At 41.6% G+C, this 17,402-nt stretch overlaps 1 protein-coding gene across 1 annotated transcript in view; it reads right to left on the reverse strand.

Annotated features, from left to right (window-relative positions):
• Positions 1–11,790: 11,790 nt before the first annotated feature.
• RPS6KA6 (ribosomal protein S6 kinase A6) overlaps positions 11,791–17,402 on the reverse strand; it is a 39,235-nt gene continuing 33,623 nt past the window's right edge. The window contains exon 22 of the mRNA XM_082061568.1: positions 11,791–17,116. Within this exon, the coding sequence (XP_081917694.1) occupies positions 16,991–17,116 (126 nt within the window). The 3' untranslated portion in view covers positions 11,791–16,990. The remainder of the gene's footprint in view (positions 17,117–17,402) is intronic.

Consider the following 17,402-nt stretch of genomic DNA (forward strand, 5'->3'; position numbering starts at 1 on the left):
TGAGAAACAGTGCAGGTAACCAGCAGGTCATCTCATCCTGCTTGGTATTTGTCAGGAACACGTGGTTCCTACCTCTGTGGATTATTTGACGAACAGAAGCTCTAATTTGTGCTCAGCATCTGGACACTATACATCCATACACCATACCCACTTCAGGGTGTTCAGTATTCTGGTCTACTAATAACATTAGTCTTACTAAAAGTTTCAAAAATATTATTTTCCTTTACTATGGTTTCCATACAAGGAAGCAAAACTGCTTATTTTTTTCTGTCAACTATTAATTTCAACCTGCTAGCATATGCTAAGCAGAAAATTGCTTCTTTTCTCATAAAACACAGTCAAAACCTTGTTTTCCCATGCAGGGATATAGGGTCTTCTGTAGCCGCCTCTTCCAGGGACAAGCAAATCCAACCAGGATCAAAGACTCTTTGATAAAAAACCCCCACTCTGTTCACATCACATCCTATTTTCAAACAACATAAAGACGGCTCAACTCCTTTTCCTCGGACTGCTGCATTATGTAGAGGTTGAGAGTGACCATGTGGGTTCTGAGTCATTATTTGCCAACTTACTAATATTGACGTGATGATTTAGAAGGAATTAACACTACGGATCATTTACATGAGTAAGTGAAGTTCTTGCTTACAAACCCAAACAAGGCAGTTTCTAACCAGGCCTAGTACTTTGAGAAAAAAACCAAATAAATCACAGTATCTCACACAGGAAAGAGCCTCCTCTACGCAGCAGCGTATTTCTTCCATTTTCATACAGATTTTCTTAAAAAGACATTTCTCAGACATCCCACGGGCAACTGTTCAACGCTTTCCCTGGCTGCAGCCTTGCATACAAATCAAATCAGTGCCAGTGCACAGGACAGCCGAGTGGCCCTGCTCAGTTTGCCCCAGAGCAGCAGGGTTTCGGCATCACACCAGCCCTACTGTGAACCCAACTAGCGCCCACCCCTCCTGCATTTCAATCAATAAACCACAAACATCGATTAATGAGTAGAAACTTAAAGGCTGGCATTAGGTCACAACAAAGCGAGACACCTGTTTTCTCAGGTTATCTGTACTGATGTAACAGGGATAAGTGAATTTTGTAGGTTAATCTTGCTGTATTAACAAAACACTATATTATGGACAAACTAATTTTAATCCAGTTTTGACTTTCAATTGTTCCACCGCTTGTGAAAGGTTTGCATCCCCTAATTTGCAGCATTTGAAGAGCTGTGATGCCCAAGCACCACGTGCAGCATTTGCACAGCAGATGCAGAAAACGGACAGGATTCCCTCTCTCCTTATGACATCATGTGTGACATAAGCAAAGCAGAAGATGCCCACAGGAGCAGAGTAAGTGCTTGAGGACACTGAGCAAAGGGAAAAAACAGGTTTTGGACAAAACAGTAATTATTGAGTATTGTAAATGACAAGCAGGAATCTTATTTACTGGAAATATGTGCTACACACTAATGTTAGCCCACAGTTCAATCTATGGTAACATAATATTTTTTTCTGTGTGTGTCAAGAATGGGTGTAGGAAGGGAAAATAAAAAAAGTGGTAATTCCCAGTTTGATTAGCTATCTGTGCAGGAGGAAAAATCACCATTTTTTGCCCAGTCTAGGATAAGAGGTTATAAGAAATTACTAACCCCAGAGTTTCACCTGACAAAGAACAAGCGACGATGCTCATCGGCCCAGATCCTGTCTCTGTTAGTGGAGAAATGCCTTTGGGGCCGGTGGCCACACGCTTTTGTTGAGTTGGAACCTGGGGATTTTCCTCTCCGGACTGGTGCACACCACTCCCTACATGGGAGGCCACCAAACCGAGTTCTCATATCAAGCATTTTTCACACTTTTTCTTCCAGTATCAAAAGTCTATTTGTGCAGCTTCTAGAAAAGTAATTATATGCAGAGCTCACCTCACCCAGATTAAAAATTAAAAAGTTGCGCTGGTTATTTTCCTTAGAATATTCCAAAGCGTACATGCTCCAACTGACTTCCACATTCTATTTCAAAATGAAAAGAAAACCTATGTGTCCTGGCAGATCCGTGCTAAAATCTAGCCTCACTGTAGCTCCATATTGATGATTTTTTTCCTAGGAAAGCATCTCAAGTACAACAGCTTCCTTTCAAAACGTTGACAAACATTTCTATGGCTCCTGACTTACAGTGGTGGAAGGTCACCAGCTCAGTTCACACTATTTGAGTCTCTTTTCCACAGACGAAAGGTCTCACTGAGCACTCTGCTTGGAGACAATGATCCATGAAGAGACTCATGGCTTTCCTAGAAAATAAAGTCTGTCTAAATCATTTAAGCAGGAGAACGCCTTCTTCCTTCGCGGAAAAAAGTGTCTTTCAAGGCCTGTCTTATCTTTGTTATGAAAAAAAATGCCTTTCATTCACATTGCAGTACAATGATCTGTTCCTACCAGTACCAGACATTCCCTCTCTCCGAGGCCATGTCTCCTAGCATTGGGTCTCCAGCATGAATAATTGCTCGGCGCGGGCCTGGCAATGGGCAGAGCGCAGGTTTTCTTGACGTCTCCACAAAGTCACAGTTCACCCCGGCTGGCTCCGTTCCCTCCTGACAGGCGGGCGAGCTGGATTTGGGAAATGGTGCGTTGCAAGGGAAGGTGTCGCACAAGGAGAGATTTGCAATGCGGTAGCACAGGATCATACAGCGAGTGTTTCTGCCAGGATCCCATGATCTGTCAGTGGTGAAGCTCTGAGACTTCAAGATACCTCCAGCTGCCCCGTGCTTGGGCATCCTCCAGCCAGCCTGGGGCCACCTCCACATGCTGGTGACAAAGTAGCGCACACGGACCAGAGCCGCTGGCTGGCACTCTCTGTGGCTGCAGCCATCTCTTCTTCAGTCCCTAAAATGATCTATCAAGTGTTCAGCTTCACGTTCCTCTTCCAAGATCAGCTAGGAAAAAAAAAAAAGCCATTTTTGGCAGAGCTAATAAAAGTAGGATCAAAATAGTTGGTTAGTTAAAGGTAAAAGGTGGTAATAACAACAACAAAAATTTACATCAGTTGGAATTGCTTCACATAGCTGATACATTTACAATACAACCCAGACAGAAAGGTCCGCATTTATAAATCACCAGGTAACGTACCAACAAAGAGGGTGTGCAGGAACCCTGGTATTTCGATATTTGAAATCTTTAAACTGAAGAGAATTTATATGAAAATGACAGCTTTAGTTCAACCAGAAACTCAGCACTTGCCGGAGCAAACACGACTGAATTCAACACCACCTTCATGATCTGGCCTTAAAGCACATCATCCACAACTACTACAGTGTCAGAACACTAAAGAAAAAGAGCTTTTTTCCAGTAAACCAGCAATCTCCATGTCACTGCAGCCAGCTTCAGGAAAGGCCATTTTTTCAGGGCCAGATTGCAGCAAAACAAAAACTTTCCATCTGCCTAAAACAAACCTCCTGGGTGAGCATCTGTCTCTGCTCATGTCCTCAGTCTCTACAATATACTCAGTTATTTGCTTTGTTTTCATGATATTTAGGATTAAGTTATTACATCTCCAGGTATTTCCCAATAGACATTTTCTTAAATAGCTTACGTTGAAATAGTAATAATCCTTTGGATGGTCCGGCTGATTGTTCCCCTTATTTCTTGTCACTAGGGTAGGTCTGTAAATTAGATCTCTCTTCTCCAAAGTTCTCTTGGATGAATGGTTTCATTAATAAGAAAAGAAACAGAAATCGATTCAAGCATTCAAAAGGCTCTGGAGAAAAATAATTTCAAAGGAAAAAGAATTTTGGAAATTTCAAAGTCCAGAGAAAAAAAAATGACTTTATCTCTTTTCCATAAATCCTAGCTTAAAAAATAAGGCAAAAAAATACAGCAGGTTAAAGAAACTTGCCAAGAAATGCAAAATTTCAGAGTTAGACATGCTGATTCTCTAATGTGTCTTTCCTGACAATGTCTTTTTTGGATAACTTCATCCTGTAAGCCATTAAAAATTTTGTTTGAGGTTTTACTTTAAATTTCCCTTTCCAGTTTCATGCAGCCACTACACTGCATATGGCTTTTTATCTTTGCATCTCAAATAATCCCTTCCTGTGACACATCTTTGGAACACACTTGGCAGGGACATCTTTGTCACACCTCTAGCCTTGTTGAGCATCTACATTTCTGGTTCTCAAAGGTTTTGTGTCTTCTGCTGCGGAGGAATGGCGGCTGCAAGGTGTAGTAAATCCAGAGGTACCTCCTTGTAGAAGAGACGCTGCAAAGTACATGCACCGTGTGCATTTCTGCACACTCCAGAAAGGAAAATGCAGAAGAAATGTGTGTTTTATTGACCCCATTGATGAGCAGGACCTTCCCATAACAAGATCTGCAAGCAAACACTTTTGCTGAATAGTCTATAAAGTGTCAGCGGCAGCAAATCATCCTATTCTCCGCTCTGTATAATTTGTAAGGACATTTGAAGGCATGTGCTAGGGCATAAATCATTTACAGTACACAATTGATTCATGTGAAATTTAAGTGAGTTCACTCTGAACTCCAAACAATTACCACTGCGGTGATTTTGTAAAATGTCTCTTCCCTTGGGAAGAAAGCATCTAAATCAAGCTGGGTTTCAAGCCACAAAAATTAATGATAGGTATTCTCATCTCATTGTGCAGGAAGCTCTGCACATAAATCCCCACATCAAGATGAGGCCTATATAATTTTAAGCATTACGCAAGCCCCACATTCAAAATTTAAATTAAAAGCTCACCTAAACTAGGAAAACCTCTCTGTTCTTACAACTAGCTTTTTCACTTAAATAAAAGCAAATACATTAAAACGGCCTGAAAAAGATGGGCTTATAAAATAACATATCCTTGATGTCATACTGTTCCAGGAAAAGTTCAGTTACAACAATTGTAAATAGAGTGAACTGTCATTCATGCACCTGGCTGTGGTTCAGAGCAAGGCTGGATGAACGTGGGCACACGGACTGAGCCATCCTCAATCTGAGGACGAGGAATCAGGTGTCTTCTCCTGGGTTACAACTTCCTACAGACCATAAACGACTTACACAAAGGTCAACTGCACAACACAAAGCTCCGCAGCTCTAGACTGAGCTCTGCTGGGGCATCGTTACCACAGATTAAACAGAATGGGGTTTGCAGCAGGAGAAGGTGACAGCTTAGCAGATATTTAGCCAAAAGTGTAATTTTAAATCAAAGTACGTTTAAGGGTTGTTATGTTTACTTACAAAAGTATGCATGTATTACTTTCATTTGCATCATGGTCATTAGTGGTACAGGACTTGTTGCATGCTTAGAGCACATTAAAAAAAGTGTAGAATGAAGATATTTTTTTTTTCCCTAATTGACTTACAAATCTACAAGAAAATGTTCACCATTCAATATGTCTAGACTTGAGTGTAACGTGCAAGTCAAAACTTCTTTTTTCTGTGCTTGTCTCTACCATCTAACTTTCAGATGTCGCAGGTTTTCACTTAACACGACAGGCAGGGATGAATTTTTCTCTGGCGTTTCCAAAGCCGCGCCGGCCAGGGACAAAGCCCCGATCTAAGCCCTCAGAGTTACACAGCTGTAAAGCTACAGTAAGTATTTAAAAGGTGCTTCCCCGATATAAAACCAAGCTCAGAACACATGTGTCTCCCAGGACGGCGGGGAAGGGAGCGGGTCTTCATGCCCAACACTAAATCGAAAAGGCTGTTGGTCAATACAAGGAGCCTGGAGATGCTTAGTGACAACAAATAAATTATCTTCCAGAACCAGGACCGTCCCGAGACCCCAGATGGTCAAGCAGCCTCCACCATGCCAGCGTTTCCACCCCAGGGGCTGCCTCAGCAGGGACACGCTGGTGAGAATCCCCCTCCCCAGCCGCCTGGGGGCAGCGCGACGTGGCCATCAGCACCGAGCCCGTGGCCACCCCAGCCCAGCCAACAGCACCCGCTGGTTTTCGTCTATGAGCAAAAAAAGTCACCTCCAGCTCTGGCCACCGAGACGGCTGCTGCTTCGGCCTCACATCCGACGGCTGCTGAGGCCACGTCCCTTCCCACACCCATCCCGGTCACCACTCAGGCTGCTTCAAAGGCAAATCCTCAGGGATTTTTAGACAAAAGCAGCAAACCAGGGTGTGCAGCTACCCCATCTGACCACAGCACCTTCGCTCCAGCTGCACAGCAAAGCCCATGCATGGAAAATTGTCAGCAACGCTCCAAAAACCCACCCCTGCTCCCCTTCCCTCCGGTCCCTGCCTGGCTCCCCGTGACCCCTGAGGAAAGCCAGGGAGCGACAGGAGCTGGTGTCCCACCTCCCTGCCTGGAGATCATCTCCCTGAAGGAAGGATTCACCATCACGACATTTCCGAAGTCAAACCAGAGTCACCCACCCAGAGTCGGCATCACCGCGAGAGCCCAGGCTCAGCGCCCACCAGGGGCTGCCAGGAGGGACCCCTCCAAAACACTGGGTGCCCATGGGGGCACTCGCAGCTGCACAGAGGGCAGAGCACCCAGGTCTGCACCCTTGGTAAGGTGGCTTCTCACTACGGGTTTGATTGAAAGGGTGAATTAAAACTTGTTTTTTTCTGTGGGTGACCCTCACTGATGATGGTGGCAGCCAGGTACCTGGCTGTGCCTGAGGGAGCCCCAAATGTCAGCACTGACCAAACTCTGCTCCTCCCCAGCACCATCCTGCAGCAAAACATCCCTTCTCACTTAGGCAGAGGATGGAGGAGCTGGTTTGCCATGCCCTGGGTGGGTACAGAGGGTGACCCAGCAGTGTGGGAGGGGGATCCCACCAGTGGCAAGGCTCAGTATCAAAATACAATATGTAAAGAAGAGCTTGAAATCATGAATCTGTGCCCACTTCAGCATTAATGTCATTAGAAAAGGTTGCCATCTCTTGTTTTACAGCCTGGAGCTGAATGGGTCCACAAAATCCTGTAGAGCGAAACCTTCCACAGCACCAGCAACTCAAGAGGACGGCAGCAGCTCTTCCCCAGCGCTCAGGAGAATTTTCCCAAAAAGTACACTTCCGTTTCAAAGCAACCTTGTAAAGATGCATTTCAATAGTAAAAAAAGTATCTTCTTGTCAGGAAAAAAAAGGTAACTGTCCCAGCTGGAAAGAAGCATCACAAGAAGGATATTTCAGAGTTCAGTGGGAAGCTTGCTTGCTTGACTCAAGCCAAAATAAACTACGAAGTCAGCCCCAAAGTATGAGATATCCTAGAGTGCAGCTTTCCCAACAGCACCGCGAGGAAATGATGCAGAGGGCACTGTTCATTAAAATCAAGACAGTGAGAATTATCTTGGTGTTTCAGGAAATGTTTTGCCAAATGCTAACAGGCTGAGGAGCATCCCAGACCCAACCCAACGCTGGGAACTCTATCAGGTAACTGCTGCAGAGCGAGTGCTGCTCTTGAGTTCCAACCTCACCCCTCTCACTCCCAACTCGTCCCCTGTAGCAAGGTGACCTGCAAAAAGCAGAAGATCAGGCAGCAAATAGTGGTACGAGTCACCCAAAAGGCAGCTGAATATTTACAGGTTCCGTATTTTAAAGGTACATTCAGGTATCTGATACCCAATAACCTCCACCATAACCTCAGTTGCTTTTCTTATTCGCTTCTGTGCACTAAGCCATAGGTAATTTCCTTGTGTGTGTGTGAACACCCCCCTGTACAGACCTGCCCTATTTATTTATCACAGCCAGTCCTCAAATCGCAGTCTTCTACACAGCCTACACCAGCAATCCAGCCAGATGCCTCATCTGGAGAAAATTTATTTTCCCATCTAATACACAAAAAAAAAAAAAAAAAAAAAAAAAAAGGATGCTTGCAATAATCTTTTATTGATTTTGCTCCATTTTTTTTTCCCAGTCTCGTTGCTAGCACCATCTCAGCAGTTCTTTATGTGACAACACTGAACCAGGGCAGCGTGCAGGGATGCAGGAGATGCTCGTGAAGTTGAGCTTAACCCCACACAGCACCATGAGCTGGAGCCTCCGCACCCTGAACAAAGTGAAAACAATTTGTGGTTTAATCAAAACTTCAATTGATCCACTTTGTATTTGCTTTCTCTTTGCTTTCCAACAACTTAAGGCATTTTAAAAAATTAAATACAAAGGCCTTTCCACACTTCAGAAAATTAATCACTTTTGGCATTTATTAGTTATACATTTCTGCTTAAAACATGTTTTATAATTCATTAAAGTACCTCAAAAATTAAACTCTTAACAGCCCTAGGCCCAAAATATGTTTAAGTAAGAAAATTAAGCACAGTAATAAATAGCAAAGAATTCTGAAATATTAATTTGGCCTGTAGCATTTCAAATGTTTATTCTCAATAATTAATTTGAAACCAAGTTTACATTGGCCTTCATCAGTAGTTTGCTGGGAACTTTCAGTTATGTTACTAATTTCCTCAAATTTGCCCTTCTGGTGGCATATTCTATCATTAACAACCATTGCCAGTGCATTTAAATCAATTCAGCTATTTTTGAGTTTGATCATTTTCCATGAGGAACAGAAAATTAGCAGGAATGCTAATGGACACACTCCTGGTCTGGTGCGGGGGGAATTCGTTAGCTGAAGCTGATTATTAACGCCGGGTACATTTTCTGCTCTCCCACCTGAGTCCGAGCAGCACAATGGAAACACTTATTTTCAGACTGGCACAAGCGATGCCATACTTAGCGTCAGAAGTAAACGCACGTGCCCCACACTGAGGCAGCCTCTGATAGAAATAAGTATAAATCAAGATTAGAAAAAGTCCCATACATCCAGGAGAAGTCTCAACTACCGAGTTATTACATTTCCCCCCCAGCCCTTACAGGACACGGTGACACGGGGCAGTGCTGCCTCTGCATCACCCTTCAGCAAAACAGATAATGCAGTTTGTTTGCTGGTTTTGTTTTTGTTTTTTAACTTGGCAAGGCAAGCTCTGAAATAATTTTTATTCCTAAAGCGTTGCCTTAGTAGCCTGATTTAATGTGAACTTTTCTATTGTTGAATTTGTCCCGGATACTGAACCCTGGAGTACCGTAGCATACTACACTAGAATAAATTCCCTAATTAAAACTGCAAACATGTACAAAGTTGTATATATAAATATACACGTGTTTACGTCCTTTTTGTTAGAGTTCAATAGCTTTGAAAGATCACTAAAAATATACACCTGCTCTATTTAAATCTCAAAATATTTATCTCAAAGATCTGTGGCTGCCAGAGAGCAGGAACGCAGCCTTCCGAGCCCTTTTTTCTGAGGTACAAACACCGAAGCGATCGCACAACGAGAACAGCAAATTAAAAATATCACTAAAGCACAACGGCACTCCAGTACCGTGCTGCTGGCTGCTCACCCTCCGGCCCTGGCGGGGCTGTGGGGGCTCCGTACCGGTACAGCCCCCGCCGGGGTGCCCAGGAGGCGCCGCCGGGGCTGGGCCTGGGCCGGGCCGCGCGCCGCTGCCGCCATCTGCTGGAGAACCAGCGTAGGTTTGTCCCGGCTTGAATAGACACTGAAGGTCGTTAAAATCGTAGAATCACAGAACCATTTCAGTTGGAAAAGATCCTCAGGATCACCGAGTCTAATCACAACCTAACTCTGGCACTAACTCATGTCCCTAAGAACCTCGTCTAAACGCTTCCTAAATCCCTCCAGGCATGGTGGCTCCATCACTGCCCTGGGCAGCCTGTTCCAATGCCCGACAACCCTTCCCGTGAAGAATTTTTTCCGAATATCCAATCTAAACCTCCCCTGGTGCAACTTCAGGCCATTTTCTCTCGTTCTATCGCTTGCTGCTTGGGAGAAGAGACCAACACCCTCCATGCTACAACCTCCTTAAAAGGTGTCCCCTCAGCTCCTGTTTTCCAGGTTAAATAGCCCCAGCTCCCTCAGCCGCTCCTCATCGCACTTGTGCTCCAGTCCCTCAGCAGCTTTGTCGCCTCCTCTGCACTCTCCCTAGTGCCTCGGTGTCCTTCTTATGATGAGGGGCCCAAAACTGAACAAAGGATGTGAGGTGCAGCCTCACCAGTGCCCAGTACAGTGGCACAATCACTGCCCTCGTCCTGCTGGTCACACTGTTCCTGATACAAGCCAGGACGCTGGTGGCCTTTTTGGCCACATAGGCACACTGCTGACTCATGTTCAGCCAGCTGTAAATTATTTTAAAGTAATCCTTTTTTGTACAATTTGGTTATTCTTTCCTACCTACCTTCAACAAAATAGAAGAAATTACCACCAGCTTGGAAACTTTTTTGACATATTGCCTCCTATATAGCTTCAGTCACTTTCTTCCCAGCTCAAGGCTCTCCCACCAGGAATCACCAGGACTGTGACCACCACCATTGCTCCCCAGAGCCCTGGGACTTAGAAGAACTGAATGTACTCGCAGAAGCCCTGAGCAGGGGCAAGGGAACTACTCTCTGCCACAAAGAGCTTGGTCCTCATTTAGCTCCCTTTCCTTTCCTATTTCAGTTATCAATTTATTAACCAAAACATTTAAAGAAAAATAATCCCCCCCAAGCCAAAACGCAACCCAACTGAAACACTCAATCCTTCCCCAGTCACTGGGGTTTTGCTCACGGGCAGCTCCCTCCTCTGCACGAGCTGCCTGTGCCAGCCCACTCCTGGCGGCCTCAGCACCAGCCAGGCCTCAAAGTGCCTTATTGTGCTTTATGGTGTGAGCAAACATGGTCTGGGAGATGGACTTTCTTCAGGCAGCTGTGGAAGAATCCTCACTGTGTATTTGGCCTGCAAGAGTAACTGAAAAACATGGTATCTGTAACAGATTTTGAAGACAAATAACAACATAAGTTACCAAATAACTTAAGAGTCCAGATATTGCAATTAACTTCAACACTATTGTGGAATCATGGAGTAATTTGGCTTGGATGGGACCTTCTCAGCTCATCCAGTCCACCCCTGCCATGAGCAGGGGCATCTTCACCAGCTCAGGTTGCTCAGAGCCCCATCCAGCCTGGCCCTGAATGTCTCCAGGGATGGTTCATCCACCACCTCTCTGGCCAACCTGGGACAGGGTCTCACCACCCTCATCATCACAAATTTCTTCCTCATGTCCAGCCCAAATCTCCCCTCTTTTAGTTCACACCAAAGCATCTCCCATTCTTGTCCAGGGATGGGGATCATTACCTGCACACTGAACTATGTCACTTACCAGTCAGGAGATCAACCCCATTTGGCTTCACAGTTACAGTTCACATAGAAGACAGAAGAGTTCAATGATCTGCAGCAATTTATCAGCTTAAATCCAAACATGAAGCAGTGTCAGGACACAGCTCCTGAGATCTCATAGGGCAAATGCTGACACACATAAGCAGCTCTGAACAGGTTTGCATGTCACTGTTTTTAACCTGATTACTCTCACTTGTTACCTAAGTGGCTCATTTTCAAAGGACCAGACCTTCGCAGGAAAACTATTTCCTCCTTATATATAAAGTCAAAGCTAAACAGATACCTAAAAACATATAGAAGGCAGATCATCCCACCCTAAAGTAATACATCAATCCTAGCAGTGAATGTATGTTTTATTGAAAGTGTGGCATGAAACACTTGACTGTGAGTATAAATTTGTAAACAGCGCTTGACTGTGAGATTTTTTGGCAAGGTTTACCAAATAATGCAATTGACAGTACATTTAATTTAGGAATGTTTGCTCATTGGTTTTTATATCTATTTTAAAAAAAGGAGTTGATGAACTTCCAAATCATAAATGATGGATTTTTTTGGTCAATTATAAAATATTATGAATTTGCAACCTTTTTATTCTAGTACTCAAGGAACTGCCAGCTATTTAAAACTGTACCTTTATCATTATTCACAAAGTTTAACAAAAATAAATACAATTTTGAGGTTGTCTTTGGCATGTCGCAATTCAAGGCAATAGTATCTTTTAGCAGCACAGTGCAAAGAAAAAACAACATACCATACAATGCACTACTAGATTCAGCCTTACAAGGAGAAGAGAACGTAGTACAATGCAAACTTTAATGTCAATATATACAGAGCTTTAAAGAAAACATTTTCTTTTTAAAATTAAATGAAATAAATACAATATGATACAAAATCCACAATATGCTTAGAGAAAGAAATGACAGTTACAATATCTGATAACGGGGACCTTTTGTATAGTTCCATCTTTGAAGTACCTCAGAGAGCATGTAATTCATTGCACACTTGTTTTCAATTAATGCCCGTTCATATTTTGAGATTTATAGCCAGTCACGTGCCAGAAGAGTTTTAGCTCTAATCAGAGTAACAGTGCAAGATGCCAAAGTGCTTGGGATATCATGACAACACAATTAGCAAATGCTGCTCATAAGCCTAATGGAAAACTCACAAAATAGGAACACTTTGTCCTGCAAAGGAGATCCACCTCGAGCATCTTTTCAGTTCTCACATTAAAAACCACCAAAACAGGATTCGATGTTATTCAAACTCACTATTGGTAATAATTAAGATTTGGGCAACAGCTTATTAAGAGATATAATCAATTAAATATCTTTTAAAGCTTTCAAAAAAGTTTGCTTTTGTTACATAGAAAAAAATCTCAAGAAAATCAGTCACTGATTATTTTTAGGGGAGACTTTTGATTACATAAGTTACTATAATACTCAAGTCAGCTTTAGCTACACATTAAGGGTGGTGTTTTAAAAAAAATTGTATTAATTCTTCTGTTCCTCAAGGAAAATGTAGGCTTATCCACAACATAATCTGAGGGAGTAAATGTTTAAAAAAAATACACTGAAGTAGGGACAAAGAGTATTCAGAATGTACTGAACTAAAGGCATGTTAATGCAGAAAGATGCTATGGTATAAACGACACCGTAGGCGTGTTACCAACACATATCAAGAAAGTTTTTGAATAAAGGTTTGAGGAGATTTTTTTCTTTTAATCATATAGAGCTCCCATAGGATTACATAAGGACTCTATTATTGCAGCTTCAGAAGCCTTCTGAAAACTTGAAGAAAAACCTGCTCCTTCCTTTCCTCCCACAAATATTTGCAAACTGGACAGGACTGAAAATTTGAGTGCTACAGAAATACACAAAACCCCATGTTTGCATTGATGCTTTAGCCTAATTTCATTGATACAAATCAGAATAATTACTGTAATATTGTGTAATTCATTTAACTCAATTCTTACAAGCTATCTCAACTGTAGCATTTGAGGGCAGAGAGCTGAGTACTGGACGCAGCAATCTGTCCCTGGAAATGACCAGTTTGTAAGCATACTGCAAGTAACTGCCAATTGTTGAAGTTTGCTAGAGGTAATTTTAACTATTGGATAGACAAAGATTAGCTTTGGACAATGAATTAAAACATGGAAGAATTCAAGCTTGATGTGACTAACTTGGGTGAGGTTTTGGATGCAAGGAGAACATTTAAACCGTACTACAACATAGGCCTAAGCCAGACAGTATGCTTAGGCTACCTGCACATTAGGCCCTTCGCGTGGTCAAAGAGAATTTGCTAGTTTTCGGCATAATGGGAAGAACCACGCAACATGTTAAAACAGCATGTGAGGCCACACAAGCCACAAACCAGCAGCTTAACTGGATGCACCACGGTGATGCTCTGGTGTGCAGGCACCCTTCGTATGCACCACTGGCTGATACCAATGCCATGGCATAGTTTTTGGATATACAATAGGAATACAATAGAAGTCCTTGTTTTTTAATCAAAAGGATAGCTGAAAATGGAAACTGCAATATCCACAGGGTGAAAAACAACCATGAGCTGGCTCCAGCTGTAGCCGATGTACATCTACTTGCTAGCACCTAGTTGTAAATGCCATTACCAAATATCCCAGTAAAAGATATTTTGCTGGCAGGAACAGGAGCCTTATCCAAAATATTGTATTATTTAAGATATTAATTAGATCTCTGGAAATTCCTTGATAAATATTTCATTTTTAAAATTTTTTTTTTAAATTTAAGTAAATCAGTGAGATAGTAAGATCCTAACTAGTTTGTAATCTTGAACTGTGCAGAGATGATATGAAACAATTGACACTAACCTTTCACTCCAGCCAAAAGCATGTTGAAAATAACTGTTCTTCCACTTCAAATATTTAACTGGTTACTCATGAGCAGACTGTGCTACTGTTATATAATTGCTTAACTGAACAAAACCTAAGTTTGAAACAAAGGCATGAGAAATAAACAAGAAATTCCAAAAGACAACAATGAAATGCTATCTAGTAAGACTGAACTGCAAGTGAACTCTTTTGTATCCCTGCATATCCAAAAAGTTTCAAAGACTGATATGCTGAAATATTCATATTTTCCCCCCAATTAAGGATTAAAATTGGCATACCAGGGTACACTGGCCTGTCAGATATAATCAAGGTGTTTGTCCATATGTTTTCCTTGCGGTAAGACAACTTTGTAATGTTGCAGTCACTGAAACCTTGCTTTTACCCCACGAGTACCACTTGTGCTAAGGGCTAGTAATGATAGAAAAACAGCCAGGATAACTTTGTTTAAAATTCTTCGCTAAGAATTAGAACACCCATCTTGTTTGTGTACTTCTCTTACTGCCTTTGTTTTGCACACCAAGAACTTAAGTACCTTCAGCTGCTTTTGTGCAAAGTGCTTTTAAGGTGCTTATAATGTGGTACTTCTAAGCAAGCTAAAAGAAAATACCAATCTAAACACTGTTAAAAGATTCATGAATAAAACCATTAAAGACCAGCTGCTACCTTATGGGAAAGCTGAAGACAATTCAAGTTTGACATTTTCGTTGCGTTCATGCCTTGCATTTCCCTCTATTCCCAACACAGTTTTCTCTACCGCCTTTCAACCCACATTATACCTTGACCTTGGCTAAGGGGGCTTTATTTCAACCACTTTTGAGTTTTTTCTTAGACTGAATTCAAATTCTTCTGGCAGTCATTTGTAAATTTACAAAAAAAAAAAAATTATACTGAGAGATTGTAGACAAGAGGTTTACAGGCATTCTTGCTGGCAAAGGTCTTCAGTAATAAAAAGAAGGATGAACCAGCTGCATAAGGGGCAGATTTTGTACTGAACAAGAAGCTTTACAGGAAGCAGTTGTGTTCTTTGATAAGCTTTCAAGCATTTCAAAGAGACACCTCGAAACTAGGCACAAATGGCCCCTACAGCTTCCAATATCTACCAAACACTTGAGAAATTTAGTATGGCGTATGTTCTGCGCAATACAAATAGCACACTTACGTTTGCTATATTCATTAAGTCTCAAATCTACATATATTCTACCTAACTATTTGGCCAGATGATTTCCATCTTTCCCCACCACACCAAAAGAAAGCGGTTTATCTAATAGTGCTTCTAATGCCACCAAGTTCTTCACCAGTATAAGCAAAAACCAGCTGGCACCCTTCACCTTTTAAGGTCTGAGTTACTACCACCACTCTTGGCAGCTGGGACAGAATTCTCCTGGAAGCATTTTCCCTGTCTCAAAGTGCCAAGTTCTGCCATCAAAGGTGTCTTGTCTGAAACAGGAAATTCCACAACAGCAAATCAGTCTCAAATACATCTGAATTTTGGTCATTTGGATTCTCTAACTGCTCACTGTCTAACAGTTAGTCACTAATATACTTAGTATTTAAAATGCTTGTCATCCTACTATGATAGCACAATTGCATGGTACGTCTAAGACCTTGAAAATACTTTTAAGCTCATCATTGCTGAATGCATTAGTTCCCAGTCTACTAGCAGTTAGCACTGGTTTTGAGTCAGAAAACTTCAAGATAATTCTGGCCCTGAAATTAATTTCCTCTTTGTCACAGCATTCAGAAATAGCTGAAGTCCCAACACCACGAGAGGGAGGGTGAGTGAACGCTGGAGACAGGACAGGACATTGTCAGTAACCTGTCCAGAACTGTGAAATTTCTTGGTCAGAATTCCCTTATCTGGGCACACTGCAAGGCTTATTTATTTTCCCAAGCTACCCCTACACTTAGGCAAATAAAATTTTGCATTTATGTTCTGTAATATTTGTACATGCGGCAAGAGATTCAGATAGAAGCAAAGTTCTATAAAAATCAAATAAATATAAAATAAAATCCATGTACCAAGTTTGTTATAATAAAGTGTCAGTTTTTCTTATATGCCAAACAAACAATATTTGGTATATTCAGTGGAAATGACTGCTGAGAAAACAGCAACATAGTCATTGTACAAATGGATAGATGATGAAAATAATTTTGGATTGCCTGATGTTCAAGTCTTAAAGTGGTACCAATGTTATTTAGATCTCTAATTTTGGCAGTTTATACACACACTTTCTCCAGCTCAGTGCAGGGCACAATACCATTTGTGGTAAAAACTGGAAATGCTCATTTCCCTGTAAAGGCCATTTGTTAACCAGCATTTCTTTCGGGTCACAAGCGATCAAATTAAGTTTCTTGGTAAAGCGCAAAATTTTACACATCCCTTTTGTTTGTATTTTCACATAAACTTATCAGTTACTGGCACCATGCAAACACAGCCCTTCCAAATTAACACTAATGCAGTTCACACTGGCACATTAGTCAGCTTTTCATATTAGTAATCAACAAATTATATGAACTGAGTGAATTAAGTGCCCACTTACAAAATTAGGAATTTGTCCTTCACAACAGGATCTAAAGGTGTGGAGAAAACTTACACTGACACTTTATATACAACTTGGTCATTGGCAACGGTCCCCTAAACCATTTTTTAAATGAACCCAGCAAAACTATACAGAACGTGAAATAATATTTGCAACAGATCTCTTAAAGGACAGTGTAAAGAAATTCATTATGGTGTACCTGATGTTTAAATTAATTTAACAGATACGGCCTGTAAAACAACACAGTATGAACCTGTGGATTTTTTTTTTTCTTTTTTAAAAAAGGACTTTTACAGAATTCAAGTAGTGTAGCAGGAAACCATAGATGCCTTTTGATCACAGGTCAGGCAAAATAGAGCCACTTATTGGATTTTCCCCTTGCTTCTGTTTGCTAAGGTGTCCCAGTGGATCTATAAGTCTGTTGATGTTAGTTTTTTCATGCTCCGTCGCTGAGCTAAACTTGAGGCTGCAACAGGCTCCAACACCGGCTGAAATGTCTTGTGATTCAGTGCAGAATATGTAGCAGCCATGGCTCCCTAGAGAACAACGAAATACAGAAAAGGCTGTAAAGGTCATTTTTATCAGAAAATAAAGCAATTGAATAGTAAATTCTTAATTAACTCTATGAAAACAAACCCATGACTTGTGGCAGGTCATGCACATTCTCTAAAGCCTGTTCTGAAAAAACCCAAACATTTATTGCTTAATTCTTCAGGTTTCTAAGCATGGGTATCTGACATTTCTTTTTCTTTCCTATGTATTTCTTTTACATACCTTAGGTGTAGGAGTAACCTTTAAATGTGAGTCAGAATTAGTATCTTC

This window comes from Streptopelia decaocto (genome assembly GCF_964273445.1).
Source record: "Streptopelia decaocto genome assembly, chromosome: 10".
In the NCBI taxonomy this organism is placed as follows: Eukaryota; Metazoa; Chordata; class Aves; order Columbiformes; family Columbidae; genus Streptopelia; species Streptopelia decaocto.